Source organism: Suillus clintonianus, assembly GCF_016758775.1.
Source record: "Suillus clintonianus strain FC179 chromosome Unknown DEU56scaffold_56, whole genome shotgun sequence".
In the NCBI taxonomy this organism is placed as follows: domain Eukaryota; kingdom Fungi; phylum Basidiomycota; class Agaricomycetes; order Boletales; family Suillaceae; genus Suillus; species Suillus clintonianus.
This window is the reverse complement of record NW_024539280.1, coordinates 178,293-199,578: the sequence shown is the minus strand read 5'-3', so window position 1 is coordinate 199,578 and position 21,286 is coordinate 178,293. Positions and strand designations below refer to the sequence as shown.

The following is a 21,286-nucleotide window of genomic DNA, read 5'->3' as shown; positions in this document are numbered from 1 at the left end:
ATATGCAGCCAATGGAATTGGTGTGGTTGGATATGGAAATCATCTATTGCTTCCAAGATACAAGTTCTTCACTTGCCTCCAAGGTATTGAGGCAGCTACAGTGCATTGTGAGTCCTCAGTATCATGGACATCGGGTGGTAATTCTGGCTCAAGTTGTTGAAGTATTAAATTGTGATTCTGAGATCCAGCAAGTTGTTTGTTTGCTTTGAACAGCTTGTCAATGTGCACCTTGCCAATTGCATGTACCATATTTGTGGCATCATTGTCCTCGCTCAATCCAGCATCTGGACCATCCTGGTCTGCATTGGTGTTATCTCCATTCTCACCACTGTGAGAGGCATGCTCTCCATTTTGATGGATGTCAGGGCATTGACACATTGAGCAGGTGGCATTCACAACAGTTAGCCTCTGCAGGAGCTTAAAGCAATCAGCCTGTTATCGCCCATTCCGTATTGAATTGATGTTATTCTTGTCAGGTAGCTGATTGTCTTGCCAATCATCTTGTGGGCTATCCAGGAGCATCAGGTAGTTGCTGCAACAGAGCTTGACATGTGCAGCAATGACATGCAGCATCTGAATCACAGTTTGTGACCACATTGGATCTCGAAGTTCAGTCAGTTGCCTTGCTCATCTCAACCCAACTTCAGGCATAGCGCCAGCACAGAGCATGTGATGGACCACAGTCAACTCCATTCTGCTCCCAATCCATAGGCATGATGGACATGTCTGCGACATCTCCTGTGCTCCATCCATGAAGGGCTCTGATTTCCCTCCAATATTCCGGACCTGACCAATTGTTCCAGTCATGTGGATTCTCTCATCTACATCCATTGCATCTGCTGAGATATGGCGGGCAACCCAAGACGTGTAACACAAAGAAATGGTTGGAATGATGCACCACAAAATGATTCCGCTGGAAGTGCTCCAGTTCTTCATCCTCAATGTTATTGGCTGTTGCTGCATTCTAGTCCACATATCTCATGTAAGTTAATGTCTTGTGCGTGCTGCCTGTGCTCAAGTGTCATTTCAATGGAAATAAAGCTGTGGTTCTGGGACTGACAACATGGAATTCCTTTCTTGGATGGTTGTCCATGTGCCCTGCATGGCTTGTTCTGTTGTGTATCATTCTCCTTCTCAACTATTTTCTGCAACTTTCTATTGCTGTTGATTGTTCCTCACATTCAAGTTGCTGATGAGCTGTGTTATGCTTTGTGGTCCATGATTCCTGCGTATTCCAATCCAGTATACCAGAGTTCAAAATTTCCTGTAGCATATCACCCTCTCCTCATGCACCTCATCCTCTTGAAGTACATTGCATGTAGTGCTTATCATTTCATCAGGGTGGTACATTTAGCTCCGGCATACCAAATTCTGACTCAGATAATGGCAGAAAAGAAGTAGAGACCAGAAGATAGAGCTACAGGATCAGTTCAGCTGGATGAAGTGAGAGGGCATCTGGCAATCCAAGGCTCTTAGTAACATATACCAGGTGTGATCCACTTCACTTAAAGTACTTCAAGATGTCTGATCATGTTTGGCATCAGCTTTCATCCAGACATTGTGTTAGAATGGTAGCTGATGTACGCCAATGTCCAAGGACACATCATTGAAAAAACTGATGAGATATTTGACATATGTCAGCTCCATAAATGAAATGGTAAGTCTCAACATGCACAAAGTCAATGATCTATTGACACATTATATAGATACAGGTATCACAATACTATCTGTATCGCCATCTTGTGAAGGAAGTTTCAGTGGAAGAGCATGTAGGATTATTGGGATTTGTGGAATGGCGCAGTTTGGAAGGGGTGATAGTATGGCTCAGGGATCCTACACATGTGGAGGATATCAAAGACAATGAAAACATTGTCCCTCCACTACTTCACATTCTCACTACTTCTGCCACCAACATACTGTATGCCAGGGTTGGATTGAAGAAGAAGCAGATCAGTGAAGAATGAAGCATGTTGATTTGCAGAAAGAACCTGGAAGTATGCAAGAGTTCCGACGATGCTGAAGAAGACAACTGCTTCAATTGTGGCAGATGCCTCACACCCACTGAGACAAAAAAGTGGGATGGATGAAAGAGAAGTTTAATGCGCCAGAAGTTGATCCATCTGCAACTGCGATCATGGAAGGGAAACATGACAGCCAATCGGAAAGGCCCATAGCGGCGATCATCTAGAATGCTGTGATCTCCTGGTGTTTCGCAGCTATGGCCTTTGCTGAGAGCAACTTCCAATGATCAAAAGGCCATCCGCCTTTCCAGATTTTGCCACCCACTGCTCTTAAAAGCCCACTAGAAGAAGCGGACCAATCCCTTTCGCACTGTTCTCGCATTCCATTGCTTGGGGAAATTCTTGGGAGTGCACTTATTGCGAGCATATTTGCGCATGTAGGCCAGAGCAATGCGGAAGACAGGCGTAGAACAGCCAGTGGAGATGAGAGGAGCAGTGATGGGGGCTGGGTTGGTCTCTCTTGAGTTGCAGATAAGCCAAGAAAAATTATGAACAGAGGGTTTCACATTGGTTGGGTTTGGCAGTCCTTCATGGTGATCTGCGGATTTAGAATTCATGCATGAAACTAAATGTTCATGTCCTTTAACAGCATAGCCAAGAGGATTAGTGGTTGCTAGCCACTTGCGCAGGCTTTTTCGGCGCACTACCAAATGGATTTTCCCATCACTGGCATCCTCTGCTTCCATCTCACTGCAGGCAGCAGTGACAGCTCTGGTGACAAGTGTCTTGACATCTGCAATATATGCCTGGAAAGCAACTAATGCAATGATAATTGCATGGCGGAGATTGCTAGTATCCAAGCAAGATATTGGAAGAGAGTTGATTCATGGAAAGCTGGATGTGGAACTCAGCCTTGTAAGCCTGAGAGACAAGCTGGATGAATGAGCGCAGAGGCAGTTGATCTGAAACCACAAACCTCAAGATGGTCAATGCTGTATGTCAAAATTTGAGAGCGCTTTGACACAATGGCTGGGACTTTCATGCTGGTGAGAGTTGGCCAATCTGCAGGGCTGATGGCAACAGGGCTAGAGGGAGCTGTGGCGAAGCGCACGGTGGGAGAAAAGGTGGGCAGGTCATCAAGGAGACTCTGGACCAACTGCAAAGGCTTCATGAAACTTGTAGTGATTACCTTGGTGTTTCCAGTATATGAGTGTAAGCCAAAGCACGCTCAAGTACCGAACAGAGTTCAATGACCTGAGGGGAAGGTTTGGTACCTTTCTCAACAAGAGGGCGGAAATGATCCCAAATGTGCTCCAGCAGAGACATGATGGGACAGGCTGTCAACTGGTATATCTGTGGAAATGCCTAAATATATGAAATGAGGGCAGCATACCAACAAGTAAGAAAAGCACATGTCTGAAGTCAATACAAAAGATGCAGTCGGAGGGCCTGAAAGATGGTGGCATGGGACCAAGAGCTGGGCCAGCTATGGGTACCACCATGTCCCTATATATGGAACTAAGGCAAAGCATCCAGGCCTATGGCACCTGCCACAAGAACAAAGTCAAGGAAATGTCTGGATGCATCCCATAGCAACCTGCTGTCGTCAGGGGCATAGGTGAACTGAGAATCAATACAGAGGTTGGTGTGGCACATCAAGGAGCTGGCACCGCCAGTTTTGTCCTTCCTGCGAAACACCCTCTCGAAGGCCGAGAGAGGCATGTTGCAGATGGGAGTCTGCTCCCATGTAGGGCTGGTATTGTCTTGGCCATTGTGAGCAAGGAAGATACCATCAAATACCTCTCTTTGTTGCAAAGCGAACGAGACTGAATCATTACTAAAAAGCTGAATAGAATGGTGGCAAGGCTGAGCCTTGGGGCAGGAGGAGAGATGAGGCACAGTAATACCCCTCCTGCTATTGTGAAGTTCTGTGAATGAACCTTGGATCTAATAGGAACAACACACGTAGTTTCGTTCCATTCGTAAGTCAGGCCATGATCGAGTGCCCTTTGTAGCAGCATTATTCAGTGGTGGTAGACATATTTGTATGACATTCGCACCTCATCCGATATGGCATGCTAATGTGCACTTGTGGCATATCACAGATAGCCTGGATCTTGCTGGGATCATTAATGGAGTCCATAAATGACCTGACTGAACCACTAATGGTTGGGTCTGCCTGGCCCTTGCATTGCATCCTCATATCTGCAATACCAATCAATATCAATTGTAATCGAGTAGAATCCTGCACTCATACATACCATGTATGGAAACTGGCTGGTTTGGTGAGATTGAAAATTCATTTTGAAGGAATTCAGCAGTCAAGAGTGTGCCCCTAGGTGATCAGTGCGGAAAGCCTGTGATTAGAACACATTTGTTTTGTGAAGTAGAACTCAAGACCAATTCTGGAAAGCATGTCCCATCCAGTGCCCAATGTTGCATCCGGATAATGTTGTTGGTCATAGAGGCATATGACTTCTGGAACTGAGCCATGAAATGGATTAATGGTATGTCAATGATGTCGCATAGATTGCATCCACAGTTTGTGTTGTCTTTGTGTACTACTGGAAGTACGCTCTTGTGTCCATCTGAACATAAGATGGTCCCGCTGGTATGTGGCACATGCTGGCTGAGCACACCAATTGTAAGATCGAGGTCATCATTTGAAGCCATAGTTTTTTTTTTTGATTATTATTATTTTTTTAATTCCAATTTATGTCCATTCAGAGCGAGCTCTATGTAGGACAGTACGTGCTAAATCTAAGGGCCCCCAGTGCCCTATTTTGCATCTCAGATGGTGGTTTGTTAATGAGAGGTGTCAGGGCTAGCATTTGCAATTTTGGACCACCAAAACTGTTGCTTACATTATCCTTGGCACCCAAAAATGAGCATTACAGAATTTCTAGTCCATACAGCCTAACAATTTACAGAAAGATCCCCACGACGCCATCAGGATCTCATCAAATATAAGATGACAATTTAAACAGCTATCCAGATATACCTCTCTGACAGTGCAAAGCATTGCGAGATCGAAGTAAAAAAAAATGTGGTATGTTGATCATAACCCTTGATTTCAGGCCGCTGACATGGTGGACTTGCCGGTCATCTTGTCCAGCCATGCCTATTAGACAGGATTCACTTATATGGCCGGAATGACAAGGTTACGCACATCATATTCCTTGTTAGTCCACTCAGTGTTGGAGACACTTTTCCCTTCTACAGATGTTCCAGCAACAGGTGCATTATCCGTAGTGATGGTAGCACTACCCTGGGAGTCAGATTGACCTTGAATCATATCATGGCCTGCAATAGAATCTGCGGGACATGGAGGTATAGCTGGTTGGACGTAAGGAGGCGGGCTGTCTGGGATAATGATTGTTGGAGGCACATATCCCACCTCCTCAACCAAATGTAGTGTAGCCACCGGAGTCCTGAATATCAGATGTGTTGGTGACACCGGAGAATTCATGAGCGTCAAATGCTTCCATGATCTCAGAGCCATTGTCAATTTGACTATGTCCCTTGGATATCGGACTGGACATGGGCATGATATATGATTCTTGTAAATAGGTTCGGGTACATAACTGGTTATGTTAAGGACTTTAATTTCAGACATAAATACTAACACACATTGGTGCAGAACACACTGTCGAAACCTGTGAATAATGCATATAATGAGCCGCTAATGCAACAAAAAATGAGATTATATCAACATACAACTACTATATCATAAGATTCTATATATTATCATTGCATCACACATACACCAGTGCCCAACTCAGCGTTCACAAAGGTGGCTACAGTGGAATACAACATTTATATAACACAAACATGTATATAACACATACATGTAACATATATACACATATACACATATACACGGTACTCCGCTATGGCTACTGTAGCCATCGCAGAATGATTGAAAAACAGAAGACTTACTTTGATTATAGACGATCACCCCCCATTTCCCTATGTTGTCCATCTTCCTGAGGAGGACACCCATCTGTGCACGCAAGTCGTCCCATTGAGCAACATGTTCAACTGACATGTTCGTTAACCCGGAGATCTTGTCTTTCTTCTTCTCCAGCACAGCGTACTCGTCTTTCAGCATCTGGCTGTACTTCTTTAATGCTGCCAGGCCATGCTGGCCTGATACAACAATAATCTTGTCGTTGTCCTCTTGAACAGTTCAAGCTCTCGGACTGCATCTGGCTCGCTGAAGTCAACTGAAAGGGCGAGTCCGCTTTTAATCGCAGCTGTGTCTTTCATAGACAGGATCCCAGATTGCTGGAACAACATGATTAGTTTGTTCCGTTTGATCTTGTTTTCCGCTCGGTCGTTATAAACACCGAACTTCAAATGCTTCGCCATCTTCAACAAGTCGATCCACGCAACACCTGCCTTGTATTTGCCGACTTGTGTGTCCAGCTTCTGGGTAGCCTTCCCCACATCGTTCTGTGGGGTTATCACTTCAATTGGCCTGATATCCAAGTGTAGGTGGAGGTTTGATCCACCGGGCTCCTGATTAGACATTAGATGCACATAAAACCCAACATAGGTCTTCTCTTTCTATTTTAAAGACACTTTATAATGTACTGCACTGCTTTCCCCCCTTCTTAGCTCTTTTTCCTCCCATTGTACTGCGCAGATCAGTGGATATGTAGGTCAGAGATCAGTTTATTGTGGTGGTAGGTTGGGAAGGAGGATCAATTGCTACTTACCCTCTTTTTCTCTCTCCTTCTGCCTCATGTTCTGTTTCCCATTTGGTTTCCCTCATGTTCGCATTATCAGGTCCACGAACACCACGTGATATAGCATGTGACTATTATATTAGACTTTGAATTTGATCCACGATGGCTACTGTTGATGATTGGCAAGAAAGAGAGTGAAGGTGAGTTAAACTATAGTTACTACTAATGGATTGTCTGAATCTAACAATACTTGAAAGTCTGTGGATGGGGTTTGGGAGTGTCCGGATGATGTGCAGATGGGATCTGTTGATCCGAAATGCATTGGTATGATATGAATTGTCCTTGAGGTCTGTGATATGATAACTTCTGTTGTCGTCTTCGGAAGCAAACCAGGAATTGTAGCGAGCAGACTGATGGGTCATAGAATACATATTGAATGGTGGTTGCAAGGAGAGAGATGCAAGATGTCGACGAGACACATCACATTGATATTGACACATCATTGACTTTGCTCACATGCTTACGAAAATCACACCCGAACACTAAAATTTAGTGGGTAGCATCTTAGCATACATGTTCTTTTGAACATGTCAGCTGTTGTTGTTGAAGGGAGCTATCATAATCTTGCATGTGGTAGCTCTGCATGCGAGTGGACTTGATTTGCTGTGATGTGGTCTGATTTTTGATATTTGAATGACTATGGTATGGCCTGATTGTCCTTGATTTTGGATGTGATGATGCTATAGAGTACCAGGCTGTTGCACATTATGGTCATTAACAATTGGGTTATCCAGGGGCATGTCCAATGCCGCGACAGATGGATGAGGAGATTGAGTAGGGCCACCACTGCCCAGTCTAGTCATCAAGGAATGGGCTATGAACAAGCTGAGATCTGACAGAGTAGCAGCCAGTCCATCACCACCATGTGGTTGGTATCAGTATGAGGGGGATATGTGTAGAGTTTGCACACAGTGATAAATAAGCAAAAATGATACTGTGGTTACCCTCGGAGGATTTTGTGGTGATTCTGCATGGTGTGTCATTGACGAGCCGGTGCTCACAGAAATATCCAACAAGATGACCATGACAGTGAGAGCATTTGTATATACAAACTATAACCTGGATTTTGACTCATGTCGTCGAGTGTGCAAATTGGGTCAACAGTTTAGTGGCCAATTACAAATTTCTTTACAGTCACTTGTCTGTAAGTATTTTACATGGACTTCGACCCTTGCCACTAAATGATGACTCTCCTTTCAGGTCGAGGGAGTTGACGTGATGGCCTTGAGTGATTACCGTTCCAAGCATTCTCATTCCTTCTTTGTCTCACTCTCCTCCAAATGTTTGTGTTCCAGATGTTTGAGTTTGAGACGGTTGAGTTCCTTCTACCTCTCAAGTTCCATCTGGCTTTTGAGTTCCTCCAACTGTGCGATCTCCTTCTTCCTCTCGTCCCAGGCAGCACTGGCCAGTATCCATTTGTGTGACCTGTCTGCAGTCGTCATTGCAATGAGGGTGTCTGCATTGGCAGTGGAGGCTTCTTCTAGTCCGCTGTTGGTGAAGTAGAAGAGCTTGCAGTAAACTGCAAATTGGCAAGGGAGGATGACAGGGTGGGAAGGGATGTCTTGCTCTTCAAGAATGGCCTGATGATGCTCGACTTCTTCCTCAACGACTCTTCCTCAAGTGTGGTTGCCCAGCACTGTTTGTCAGCTTGGTTTTGCGCGAGCTAGGTCAGCTAAAAGCTTGGCTGCCTGGTCATTATTCACTGCGTCGCTTATAAGGTGTGCGTGAGCTGCAGCATATTCCTCTTTCCTGAAATCAAGAAGGACAGTGCAGTTGAAGCAGAGGCCTGTGGCAAAAGCACTGGATCTTGCAAAAGAATGACAAAAGGAGAGAGAGACAGAGGTGCAGGTCAACTGCACTACACGACTGAAGCTCCACTGACTTGGGAGAGAACAAGGAGCGCTGCACCACAATACTCAATCATAGACTATCTTCTGCGCCAGCCTTGTGCTTTGAGACACAGCATTAAGACCTGCAGAAGCAGTGATGGGGCCTGCAAGGGCGGTGATTCACTAGCCTTCAGTAAGCTGCGAAACTGTGAAAAAATGGGAGAACATGGTTGCATTGCATTGGGTTGAACCCGTGACAAGTCCAGCATCTTGCACACATCTGAAAGAGGCATTACTGTATGTTCGCAATTTGAAGTGTGCTGAAACCCTTGCTGACATACTTCCTCCTGCTGGTATTTGCTTGCCATGCCTCAGAGGTTGCAATTAATGTCAATGCGGAAGCTTGAAAACCTCATGCCTGAGCACGTCCCACCCCTGGTACAACTACACCATGCAGGATTCCTAACTTATCCTCACCACAATGCTCAAGGGACGATGTCATGGGTCAAGTTGGAGGCTGGACTAACATTCTGGGTGATCTTCTGGCTGAAAGGCCTAGCGTGGGATCGAATCAATCTGCAGGACCCTCACTGTTAGACTTTCTAATTTCAAGAAACACAAGAGATGGTACAGCAGAACTGCGATGGAGAGGTCATAACACTTCACCCAGGCAATATGTTGTAAGCTTGCAATATCATTGGAATTTCTCTTGCTGATGTTAAAGTATACAAGGGAAATTCCACCCAGTGTTTGGTGTAGTGTCTATACACCAATCACGTCATTTGCTACAGGAGGCAATTTTTACAATTACAGTTGCATGCATCTTACGGAGCTTACATGGGACATTGATGCAGGAGTCAGGGAGTTTGTGAATAATGACACTCTCGAACACACATTGGAAACCCTGCGTCGAATGGTCATTGCGCTGCCATTTGTTGCGAGGGAGATCAGTAAGGGGATACAATTCCCGTCTGATATTTATGCTTACATCTACACTTGAACCAGTGTTTTGGAAGAGGTCGTTCCTCTGCCTATGTATCATCACCAAGCAAGGACAAAGTCATTTTGCGTCTGGGTGGAATACACCCCTGGAAGATAGTGAGACTGCCTAGCCAAGTAGCGATATATCTGACATCGTTTGCAAGTATCTAGGGGTATCTGGATGTACCAGCGCTCGCAATATCCTACGTGTGGGTAATCAGCATTATGCAGGCAGTCAGGTCGATCAGACAGAACTAGCTCGGTTGTTGAGAGAATCATTGACATTGTAACTGTTTCATCTCTGCGCTTATTCATCACCTCTGTTGATATGATTCTAATGTCATATATATATGTCTCCATTCATAACTGTCACACAGACTGGGAAGACAATCATACACATTCTCCATGTAGCAATTGGTGCTTCCATTCACCAAATTGATCATTGATGTTGCTCCCCCATGCAACATATATACTATTTGCTGTTCTTTCCGTGCAGCTATCAAATTGCGAACAAGTGTGATATTACATGCACCTCAGCACGTGATCGCAGTGAAATTCTGTATTACCTAGATGCCGGAGGGTCGTGAGAATCTCACATGATGTGAAGTTCAAATACCGTGCACTGAGTTTTTTTTCTCCCTTCTTCCTTCACCATGAGTGGGTTTGCACCTCATGGGCATTCACTGTTGATGATCGTGCCCACCGTCGTGTCCACCGTCGTGTCCGTCTATGCTTGTGCTTGTCTCTGCCCTTCCCACGAGCGCAGCTCGTGGGTTCGCGCACTATGGGCGTTCACTCCCAGTGAAAACCCAACATGATGAAATGGGGTGAAATTGTTAATCTTGTAATTACACAATATGAAAAATGATGAGCTCTGATATTTCTGATCAAGACGTGTTACATCACATCGTTCTTGCGAAGGCTCCAGACAAAGCAGAGGTGATGCGACCCTGCCAAACATTGTGAAGGGCTGCAGATGGTCGAATGTGATGTGATATCTCATTGTAGAACTGACAGGTGCTGGGAATGAGGACAGGAGGAATGAGATTGTCATCGTCCTGGTGATCACCAAACAAATCATGTTCGTCGGGAAGCGGTTCCTCATCGTCCAATTCTGCTGCTGGCCTGGGTCTGCGAGTAGTCGAGCGACAGATGTTTGTTATGAATGGAGCGAAATGGGGAAGCACAGTGTTACATTGAACATGACCGTATTTACACAGGAAAGCCTGGGGGTAGACATCGACTGTGGGAGTGGCATGTTGGTCTGCAGCGAAGGGATCATCACCATCGAGGTCCATGTTGTGGTAATCTGGAACACTGGATGAGAAGAGCTCTGAGATGGTCTCCAGGTTAATGAGGAGACCACATGGTTTGGCACTGCGAGCCAGTTGCCCGTGGAGACGAGGAATGCGACGACCATCTTCATCATAAACATTGTTCTCTCTTCACATCTCTGGATCTCAATGGGGAAGATCAGAAAAATCGACCTCTTGACGGAAGTCAGGATCTGGGGAATCGTACAGAACACCATGGGTGTTGACAAGCTCTTCATCTGGGACCTCCTCCCAACACTTTACACACATGCATCTGGGAACAGGAGTATTAATGCGTGGAATGAAGTAAGAACATAAAAGATGAGAATACACACAATATATCTGTGGCTATGGCCATGGACAGGTATCTAACATTGGCATATGATCTTTCTGCATGCCAGTTCTTGGCCTCGACTGTGTTAGTTTGAGAATTAAAGTTGGCAATGGGTTGGTTCTGGCCATATCGACATGATATGGCCATGGGCACACAATCTAGGAGCCAGCCATCTTGTTTCCAAGAATGGGGTGCATTGTCGACCCACGCATCCCAATGGGCTATAATCTGGTCGTGCAGATCCTGGACGTTGTCCTTCCTCAACAACCATGTCGTCTGTGAGCTATAAGACAAGTCAGTTTGATATCGCTAAAACATAAGAACTCCACGATGGCTCGAGTGCCATTGTGGAGGACCTTGAAGAATGATTCAGGTGAGTTATGTAAAACATAGGAACTCCGCGGTGGCTACAGTGGCCATCGTGGAGGATCTTGAAGAATGATCACACTGCTGTGATGTTATGCAAGTGCGAGTGTGAGATGTCCAAAATTCCGCGGTCACCACTGTAGCGAACACTAGGCATTTGGGTTCATTGAAGATACAAAGGGATAAAAATGTACATCCACGACGCTGGTTTAAACCATGTGATTGTCATGCGAGGGATGAAGTAATTCCCACAGATCTTTCACTTACAGTGGTAAGTGTAACTGAGTGTGCTGACACATAAGGCAGGCAAGGATGAGTAGCGGCTCCCTAAGGGGACCGCACCTGCACATCCCTCAAATACAGTGTCTCCCACACCTGGCCGTGCGTAGTGCGGTCCCCTTAGGGAGCCATTGCAATGTGAAACTCACCTTGCTTGGCAGGAAAATGTGGTGCTCAGTGGGCACGGAAGATCAAGACCACGTCTCTGGTCGCAGCTGGTGACGTTGAGGAGATCTGGGCGCTGTATGTTCAACTTTTTGAGACCAAACCTGCTGAGTTGGACGCACCAGAACTCGCAGAGGAGCATGAAGACAGCAGCAGAAACACGTGGAATGACACATCTGAGGACCTTGGGGTCGATGATGGTGGGAGATGGACAACGATAAGTTGAACCATCTCCTGCAGTTCCCAGGTGGAAAGCCAGCGCTATTCAACGAATTTCGGTCGAAAATTGGTTTGTGCGTGTGGGACGAGGGCACATCGTCGAAGTTCCTCAAAGACAACGACGACATGGATCCGTTGTTGCTGCTGTGGCATCAGTGTGTTGGTGTGGTGGTGATCGTCAATAAGATCTGGTCTGCCAGCCAGAAGGAGGACAAGGTTCCAGGTATTGTTGTCGCAGACAAGGTGGGCGTTGGTAAGACGGCCTTGACCAAGTATCCCACTGTGGAGAACAAGTTTGGCGAGTTTTTCAACGGTCCTTGGGCGATGTCTGTTAGTTATATGATCATTCACCTCTACAGTACACTTTCAATCCTTTTCATGGTCTCTATACGTACATATTCATTACCTATATTTCCCTGACCACTCACTTTCCTGACCTCCCTAGGACTTGTCTAGGTCGAGTTATTCCTTACCTTTGTGTTATGGCTTGTCTGTTTACATTTGTTTACCATACATCGCCCATATCCCAGAGTCCAGTGCTCCCTGCCTCTTTGGCAACTTACTCTGGACTCTAGGTACTGTATACCTTTACTATGCTTGAATACATTGGCAACTTACTCTGGACTCTAGGAGCCTCTAGAAGCGGCCCATTCAGTTCCCATTGCAACAATGTCAGCCACTCCACTTATTCACCGTATCATATTAGTCAATCACTCCGTAAGTTTGCTGACATCACTTGACCTGCAAGTACTCACTTAAAACCTTATTCAAGTCCATGGGCACGAGCGGCAAAGTATTTGACACTCGCAAAGGTCTCGCTGGACACAATAGCAATAAGGCATTGCACAACACATGCTCTCTGCAGAAACGCAAGCAGGCCACCAAATGCATCTGGGCTCTTCAAAAATTCCTCACCATGTCAGTCGATGAGGTCCATGAGATGCGGAATCTCACCGTGACCCTTGAAATCACAAAAGTAGCGCTCGTGAAATTGCTTGCCACGGGCACCCCATTGTACACAGGGCCAATGGTAAGTTTCACACTTTTGTCGTGTCCACTCACTTAATGAATATCAGGACCTTTGCAACTTTGGCCGGTTGGCAAGGATTCCTTATTTCATGGGCAAAGCTGGCGACGAACACGACAAGGCTCACGTGAAGCAACTGCGCGCCGCACATCGAGCAATAATGAAAGAGGACAAAAGTGATGCCACTGCACACACCATTCATCTGATGGCCGGTGGATTGTCCAACACCGATGATGGGCCTGAAGCCAGGGTCCGCATTCGCACTACATCGAGCAACTGGATATCAAGTGTGGTTACAGTGGTCGGGTCATTCGACGGACAGTGGAGTCACAGACTTTCGACAACCGCAAGATCAACGACACATTGATGCCTTACAAGATGGCAATCCTCCCCGTGCTCCTCGACGACACGGAGCTCGAGATTAACATGAGTGTCATGGCTCAAATCACAGGCTCAGCATGAGTATCCGGCTCCCTGAGGGGACCAATGACTGACATGCATATATAGCACAATGGCTGTAGCCATCAATGACGGAGCGAGTTTCAACACAATACGTCGCCGGCTCTCTGAGGGAGCCACACACTGACAGCAAGACAGAAATTTTACCTTGATGGCCAGACCAAAGTAGCCTTCCTGCATCACACGTCCCCTATCCTGCGGATAGTGATACTATCACTCACTCATCACCAATTGTAATCTCACAGTGAGTTTATAAGTCGCATTATGTCTTTCTTTCGCTCCCAGTCCAACTGCCTTATGCATGACCCGTTGCACCCGTCAGTATGTGTTTCACGCCATGTACTAGTACATCCTGTCTACTTTCCTCGCTCACCTGCCAATTTTATGTATTTTCTATTCTGCAGACTGCAGGTGCATTCATTCAAGTCTTCATCTCTGCCTCTCTCTTTGTTTCAACATTCATATCTGTCGCTTGCCAGACCTCATCCTCATCATACTCTGGCCTTTGGTTTGTATCTCAACCTTTCTTATCCTCACTAAGTATCATCTTATTTCATCTCATCTCATCTCCTCCGTCCGCATCTTATGACATGCTTACAATTCCTGCTACCCCATTTACTCCTGCTAACCTAAATTGATTGTGCTTAATGCTGCCTTTCCGACCATCTCCAACCATGGCTCTCCATTCTGAACCTCGTGTTTGGTTTTCACCTAATTATGATGCTCCGCTCATATTGCAACCCTGAACAAATCAACCAACTCACGCCCTCCCTCATTTTTTTCAACATAAAGACACATACCATGCCCATGTGCTCGCTCGTACCCATCCCTGTATTGTGTCCTCTGACTCACAGACCGCTGTTGTACCGATGCTTCAAAATGTTTTTCACATTGTGCATGTTCGCTTCTTAATCTTCTGTGGGCAGCCCTGATTGCCAATCAGCCCTGCTATAACCTAACCAGATCCTGTGTCTCATCAACAGCGCGTTTAAAACATGCTGGGGGGCTTTAACATCCTGTCTTTGCATATTCTGTTATTAGTTTCTCTCCCTTCTCCTACTCTGTGACATCCTTCATCCAACCCCCTTTGCCCTTTGTCCCCACAATATTTGAACTTCAATAATATGTCAGACTCTGAAGACAATGAGTGAGTGAAAAATACATACATACATCACAATATTCCATGTTGACGTGTCCCCCAAGTTTCAACCTTAACGACAATGCACTTGATACCATCACCCTCGATGCAACGCGCCAGGGCGATCAGGACGAGACTTTACCTTTCAATCTCGCTGATGTTCCGTCCTCTGTTGAGGCTGAAGATGCTTTGCCTCAAAGCGAGGTATTTGAGAGCATCTTCTTGCACCAGGAGGGACTTCAACCCTCTGGCCATACCTGGGAACAGACCAAAGTCTATTCTGTCAGGTTGTCTACCCTTGCTCGTACCTTCGAGATGGGTGACAAGGCCAATGCGATAAATTTATTGCACCGCAGGAATAACCTTCGCATGGACAGCGACCTACACTATCGCTCGGACAATGAGATGTTGGCTTGGGATGGGTCCAAACATTTTCTTGACTTCTTACTTGTCATCGGTTCCATAGGTTTGGACATGTTCATTCCAAATAAGGTCGCTGGTCACACATTTTCCATCTCCCTCAACCTCTGTCTTCAATGCCATGAGTTCCGTCCAAAATTCAGCAAACTTGGTTTCGATCCTACAGGCTGCATGATGGCCCTTGGAACTGGCCCATCATCAGAACTTTGGCTGGCCTTTTGTCCTCGGGAAAACATGGAGGACCTCACAGTTGCCGATGAAGCTCCTCTCATCAATGACAGAAAGCATGGCGACACCAGACTCATCACTTTCACATGGCTGTCATGTTCCTAGCATTTGTGTTGTCACAAAATCCCTCCCTCCCTATTTATGTGATGCACCAGTATGGCACAGGACAACAACAACCTTTCCAAATGGAAGATCAAGGACATTACAAACATATAGTGAGTCTCTCCTTTGAATTTCATATCTGTTACATGCCCTCTCTCTGTTCCCCGTCTTTCATGTTACGTATTCATTATGTCTTACATTTCTCCCAATGCTACGTTGTACTTGATCTAGCCGATCTTCTTTGGTCTCAGCTGCGATCTTGGTCTCGGATATTGACATTGAGGCACAATTCAAACTCATACCCCCAAGCCACTGCATGCTCTATTCAGGGCAGATCAGCTTCAAATTTCAGATCAGTTCGGAGACCAATGGAGAATACTCCACCCTGAATGCGACGACTGGTGTCAAACCAGTGTACACACTGGCCTACCTCTATATGCCTCTGGTTAGTTTAAATTGCTTGCTAACCACCAACGAAGCAAGAAGTGTGCTGTGAATGCTGCAAGAAAGCAAATCCAGACATTTCAAAGGGCTGCTGGTACTTCGGCTGATCAGCCTGAGCCTCGTTGTCTGAGTCCTTCCGATCAAGACAGGTGCTTTCATTTCAGCTTCATTTAGTTTCATATCCGAAGATCGTTATGTCAATGACTTTGTTATCAACAGCCCTCATCAGAACATCACAATTTCTGTTAACCAGCACACTACGTGCCCCGGGATTCCCATCAACTGGCCTCAGGACCTTCAAGCTTTCTTCATGCTTTGTCCCTGGGCACAATATCATGATGGACCTGACGGATTACCCTTTACCATAGACATAATGGTTCCTGGACTACCGCACGCTCGATCATAACTTTGCACTCATATTACCATTCGAGAAGACTACCTATGTGACGAGTGCGGGGAAGTCTACTCATACATCTACTGACTCATTGACATCACACGTAATCCAAAGGCCCACACCAACTACAAATTTTTAGATCTCGCACATATGCGGGACTTAGTCAAAAAAAATGTGGATCAAATCAATGAATTAAAGCTGCAGGTACATTTACTCTTCTGCCTGCGGGCCTCTTCACTTATCCTTTCTAGGCCTGTAATGACTCCCGCAGATATATACATGCTCTAACACAACTAGATGACTACAGCCGGCTTCTTATGGCAATCTTCCATAATGATATCCCTCGCATCCACCAGATTGTCAATATTTCTATGCGCAACGGTGCAAGTGTCTGAGAAATTGTCAACAAACTGGAAGACACTTTAGACGGTGTGTACCACCCACGAGGATACGGTGCTGATGACTTGGATATCACAACTCTTGTTTTTAGACTCGTGGACGTCAATTGTTGTTCACACTCAACCATAGCCTCGGCCTTCTGTCTCTCTGCACCCTCTGTTCCAAATCAACTTTCACTTCCCTTATGCCGACCATTGGTCCCATTTGCAGGTAACACTTGACTTTGACTTCAAACATATATTCAACCATGTGTTGTTTTTTGTACTGAACATTCAATAATTGATTTGAATCCAGGCATATGGTCGCATCATCAATTCAATGATGCTCGCACAGACCTCATATGGCTACCCACCTTCAACAAAGCGGCTGTGATGCAACTACTGCACCCAGATGGCCCTCGAGATGTCCCTCACATTTGGCCTCATGCTTGCCATTATTGAGTTTTTCAATTCTCGACATGCCATTAGTACATGCTAGCTTGAACAGTATTGAAGAGCAGGGTCCACTTGGCCTCTGCATTGTATTCTTGGGCACCAAGGCTCTTCTCAGTATCAGGTACTGTCAATGAAGAATCTGATCCCTCCACTTCTGCATTGGTTGATATTCACACATGTCTACCTGGCTTCCTTCAATGCTATCTGGATGACGATGATTTGCATGGGCTATGCCCCAACTTCAAAAGTTGTCCCTCAGCACTTTGTGCTATTGCAAGAGTGGGGTAAATTTGGATTTCATGAAAATGGTATCCATGATGGACTTAGCATTTTTGGTAAATGTTACTTCTACTGTTAAGTTCTTCAATGAAGATCACATTCATATTGTTCTGGCTGTGAGGTGCAGATAGCTGATTGACATGATCTGGCCTCCTGGGATCACAGGTGCCCCGGGAAGCAAAGACCGTGAAGTAGGCTAATGGTCACATTACAGTACTTCCTACTCTGATGTGCGATGGACGAAACATATCAGTCAATGATGAGCAACTTGTCAGAAAAAGGCTGCACTTCCTGCTTCTAAACCTGGTTCTACATTGGTGACACCTCTAAACTCAGCCATGGATGTTCTGCTATCAGAAATACAGAACAGTCCCAGGGATGGAAAGGCTGTGGTTGTTTGTGCTGCAGCAAAGCCTGCCCTTGACTTTCTGAAACACTACAGTATATATTCCACCACTGTGGTGGATATGCATGGTACTTGTCCTGACTGACTCTTGCATTCATACTGAAACACTAACACATTATTTGTTAGATCTGGAGCTGTGTACCAAAGAATCTCATTGTCCTCATGTGGAAGGCACAGTGAGTGATTTAATCTCGGGTATCAACAACCCAGATGAGATACAATGCATCCTGGATTGCAATGTATATGAAGGCTTGCCTCCTTATCTGGTTTAAGTTTCACCACAGTCCATAATTCCTGCTCATCAGCATTCAGTTCACTAGATGACGGTCAAACAGCCTAGAACCAGACCACAAAGGATTGTCCCTCACTGAACAAATTTAGTGACACCCCCACACCATGACCATTTCTCAATATCCTTGAGGCGGTTACTGTGTCTTAGGAATTTGAAACTGCCAATAATGTCCTGGTATTGAATGTCCCCACCACTATCATGGAGGTCTCCAGTCAGTCACAGATTTGCATTGGCCCAGTTCTTGTTTTGCACTTCACTTTAAAGTCCCTTGAACATCTCTGCTGTGTTCTTGTACCTTGGACAAGGCTGCAGGTGAACTCTTTCTCTACTGTTCTACAGACCAGAGGCTGCACTTTGAGGACATCCAGGACCACCCCGCCTTGATCTGGACTACCCTCGAGTTGACCCATCTATGCTGTGAACCCCACCAAATTTTGACACTTTGTGTACAATCACATTGTGGCATAAGTGATTCCCCCCTCTGTCTATTGTTGTTGGTGCTGATCAGACTGATTAAAGCCTCTGCACCCATTGATTTAGAGACAAGTGTGAATTTACATTGTGAGTCAGTCTTCTGCTCACCGTATAAAAATCTTTCTAATACATTTGCAGGCAAATGTGAGAAGGATTTTTCCAAGGTATAATCAGCTTTACTCCATCTGGGGTTCCCATCCAGCTTTCACCACCAAAACATCAATATTGAAGCCAGGGGTTGATAATGCAAGTGATCTCTTTAGTCTCACACATCCTTCAGGAGACTCCGTTCGTCTCCCTGCTTCCTCCAACACTGCTACAGGTAGTAGCACTGGCTTGTAAAATACTGAGCATGCCTCCTCTGCCCAAGGCCATGGCTCCCCCATGTGGCTCCAGTGTGCACCCCTCCCCCTACATGCTTAAGCCAGTGGTATTGCTGGCTCCCCAACAAAATTCACCCCTCACGGCACTCTCAAAATGGGTGCTAGCAGGCTACCCTCATTTAAGCGCTCATGCAGGTGGTGTTGCTGCCATATCTTTGGTCCATCTGCTCCTAGAGGCAGTGGTGGTAGCCACTTGCAATGGAATTTTATGTGTCCACCTCCAAGTGCTCACACAGACAATTACACCAGCTCCCACATTTTCAATTATCTACCCCTTCCCTCCAGTGTTGAGTTTCATGGTGGCAGCTCTTATACTCCCACCACCCCATCCTTCAATGATAGCCCTTACTCTCCTGCCTCTTCATCTATCAGCGATGATTTTAGCTCCCACAGTCATAATGATGACAGCCCCCTTGCAGATGAGATGGGTGGATGGCTTAGATGATGCTTGTTATGATGACGGCAACACTATTAGCCTGAATAGCCCACTGAAACCAAGGACCAGAAAGAAACACCAGGAGCCTCCATCTCATCCCCTTCTGCTACCTTTGCAATGCCCCAGAAGTCCTGCACAAGCTCTATGCCAACATCATCATCCTAATCATCCTCTCTGACTGCGCAAACATCTCTATTAACCAAACCAGCAAGTTCAGTCTCAAAAACACCTCCGTATGGAAGTTCATAAGCAAGTTGATGGGCTCAACAACGACTTGGATAGTATATACTCCAAGAAGCTCTCTCTGTATCAGCTCACAAATGATCAGCTGATGACGGTCAAGTTAAATACTAGTCACCAGGAGAAAAAACACAATATGCTGTGTGAGGAGCATGTCATCAAGCACACAGATCCTGCCACCCACAGTCCATCAGCACATGAAGGAAAACAGGAAAACAGAAATCTGCCTGCAGGAAGCAGATGTCACCACTCTTGCCTTAGAGGCAGATGTTTTGCGCCTCTGGATGGAGTGGGCCAAGCTCAATGGCAAACCAGCAGGTAGCTGAACACTGACAGCTGTATGTTTTCACTCTCATGTTGTTAACTTTTGAACAGCCAGCTCCAATATTTGCTTATTACCCTAAGCAAGCCATTCATTGGTTGTACATGTTCTTGAATCAATCTCACTTGCCACTTCTTTCAGCCGTGAAAGTTATTTCCACAACTTCCTCCCAGTGTTCTAGAAATCGTGTTTGAAGAGATCATACTAAATGATGAGGCTGCTAGTATTTCATTTGCACTGGCAGAGGAGATCTGCTGCCTCTTTGCAGGGGGCGATATGTGACTGCCATTGTCTGCATCCAGCTTACGAATCCTCTGCAGTCTTTCTAGGTGTTCTTTCTCCATCTTGTTTACCTTTAAGTATATGGTGATATATTTTGTCATCATCACAGGTAGTCTAAAACCTCACACAGCTCAGTCATGATGTCATTGTCTGTTCCTAGGAAATGTTTGGACATTGTCAAATATTTTGACAATCACTTAGTACATTATCAAACTTTCAGAGACACCAGTACAATGTACATGAAATCTCTGCATCTCTGGGATATAATTTCCAAAAAAAAAGTGTGTATCTCAATTATATAATGAAATTCCCAGACTTTATGTCTTTCACTGAGATTGATCAGAATTTAAACAGCTATTGTGAAATTTGACATTTCCGTCAGTTTTGTCACTGTTGTTCCTCAGTGATTGATACCCTGCATGCACTGTTATGAAGCTTCCCTTAAATTTACTACTAGTAAATGAGTGCCCTCAGGTCTTGCTCACAGACTTAACTAACACTACCATGAACAGTCTTACATGTAGTTTAGTAATATAGCCTGAGCCAAGTTTAAGTCAATTTAAGAGTCAAAGCCCTGTGTGGACTCCTCTCATCCTGCCAGTGATCCTTGCGTTCACTTAGCAATGGGTACACACATTTTGTTCATTGGTACCTACCATGATTGATGTTCTTGTGGTAGACAAACCTCTCAAGTTTCACATTTTTGACCCATTGACAGGTGGTTATCAATGACACATGGCCGCTCTCAAGATTGGCAGCTTTGTCCACTCAAGTTTCAATAACTCTATTGAAAGTGAGTATGATTGTTATTGACAGTGTCTACTTCAACTGCCCAATACTTGGACACTGTCCACCATATGGCAAGAGTGTGTCTGTCCACTTCTACTGACCAAAACAAGCAGCGGGTGTTATTTTTTTCCCCACTTCAA

General features: G+C 45.4%; 5 protein-coding genes across 5 annotated transcripts; 3 read left to right on the top strand and 2 right to left on the bottom strand.

Moving 5' to 3' along the window:
• Positions 1–2,302: 2,302 nt before the first annotated feature.
• On the bottom strand, positions 2,303–3,287 carry DEU56DRAFT_914599 (uncharacterized protein; the record flags this gene model as incomplete). Its single annotated transcript, XM_041357642.1, has 4 exons — positions 2,303–2,810; positions 2,869–2,894; positions 2,938–3,150; positions 3,216–3,287. 4 exons carry the CDS (start codon positions 3,285–3,287, stop codon positions 2,303–2,305), a joined length of 819 nt encoding a protein of 272 aa, XP_041206525.1.
• A 192-nt stretch (positions 3,288–3,479) lies between these two features.
• DEU56DRAFT_914598 (uncharacterized protein) lies at positions 3,480–6,494 on the bottom strand (the record flags this gene model as incomplete). The annotated part of the gene is made up of 9 exons (XM_041357641.1): positions 3,480–3,876; positions 3,927–3,968; positions 4,022–4,166; positions 4,223–4,296; positions 5,048–5,082; positions 5,131–5,324; positions 5,386–5,520; positions 5,901–6,105; positions 6,165–6,494. 9 exons carry the CDS (start codon positions 6,492–6,494, stop codon positions 3,480–3,482), a joined length of 1,557 nt encoding a protein of 518 aa, XP_041206524.1.
• Positions 6,495–10,175: 3,681 nt separating this feature from the next.
• Positions 10,176–11,153, top strand: DEU56DRAFT_757683 (uncharacterized protein; the record flags this gene model as incomplete). Its single annotated transcript, XM_041350156.1, has 4 exons — positions 10,176–10,323; positions 10,540–10,676; positions 10,743–10,826; positions 10,872–11,153. The coding sequence occupies 4 exons, from the start codon at positions 10,176–10,178 to the stop codon at positions 11,151–11,153; spliced, it is 651 nt and encodes a 216-aa protein (XP_041206523.1).
• A 346-nt stretch (positions 11,154–11,499) lies between these two features.
• On the top strand, positions 11,500–13,687 carry DEU56DRAFT_757682 (uncharacterized protein; the record flags this gene model as incomplete). The annotated part of the gene is made up of 8 exons (XM_041350155.1): positions 11,500–11,542; positions 11,899–11,916; positions 11,976–12,179; positions 12,227–12,528; positions 12,829–12,915; positions 12,971–13,228; positions 13,275–13,475; positions 13,514–13,687. 8 exons carry the CDS (start codon positions 11,500–11,502, stop codon positions 13,685–13,687), a joined length of 1,287 nt encoding a protein of 428 aa, XP_041206522.1.
• Positions 13,688–14,808: 1,121 nt separating this feature from the next.
• Positions 14,809–15,575, top strand: DEU56DRAFT_914595 (uncharacterized protein; the record flags this gene model as incomplete). The annotated part of the gene is made up of 2 exons (XM_041357640.1): positions 14,809–14,831; positions 14,888–15,575. 2 exons carry the CDS (start codon positions 14,809–14,811, stop codon positions 15,573–15,575), a joined length of 711 nt encoding a protein of 236 aa, XP_041206521.1.
• Between the last annotated feature and the right edge of the window lie 5,711 nt (positions 15,576–21,286).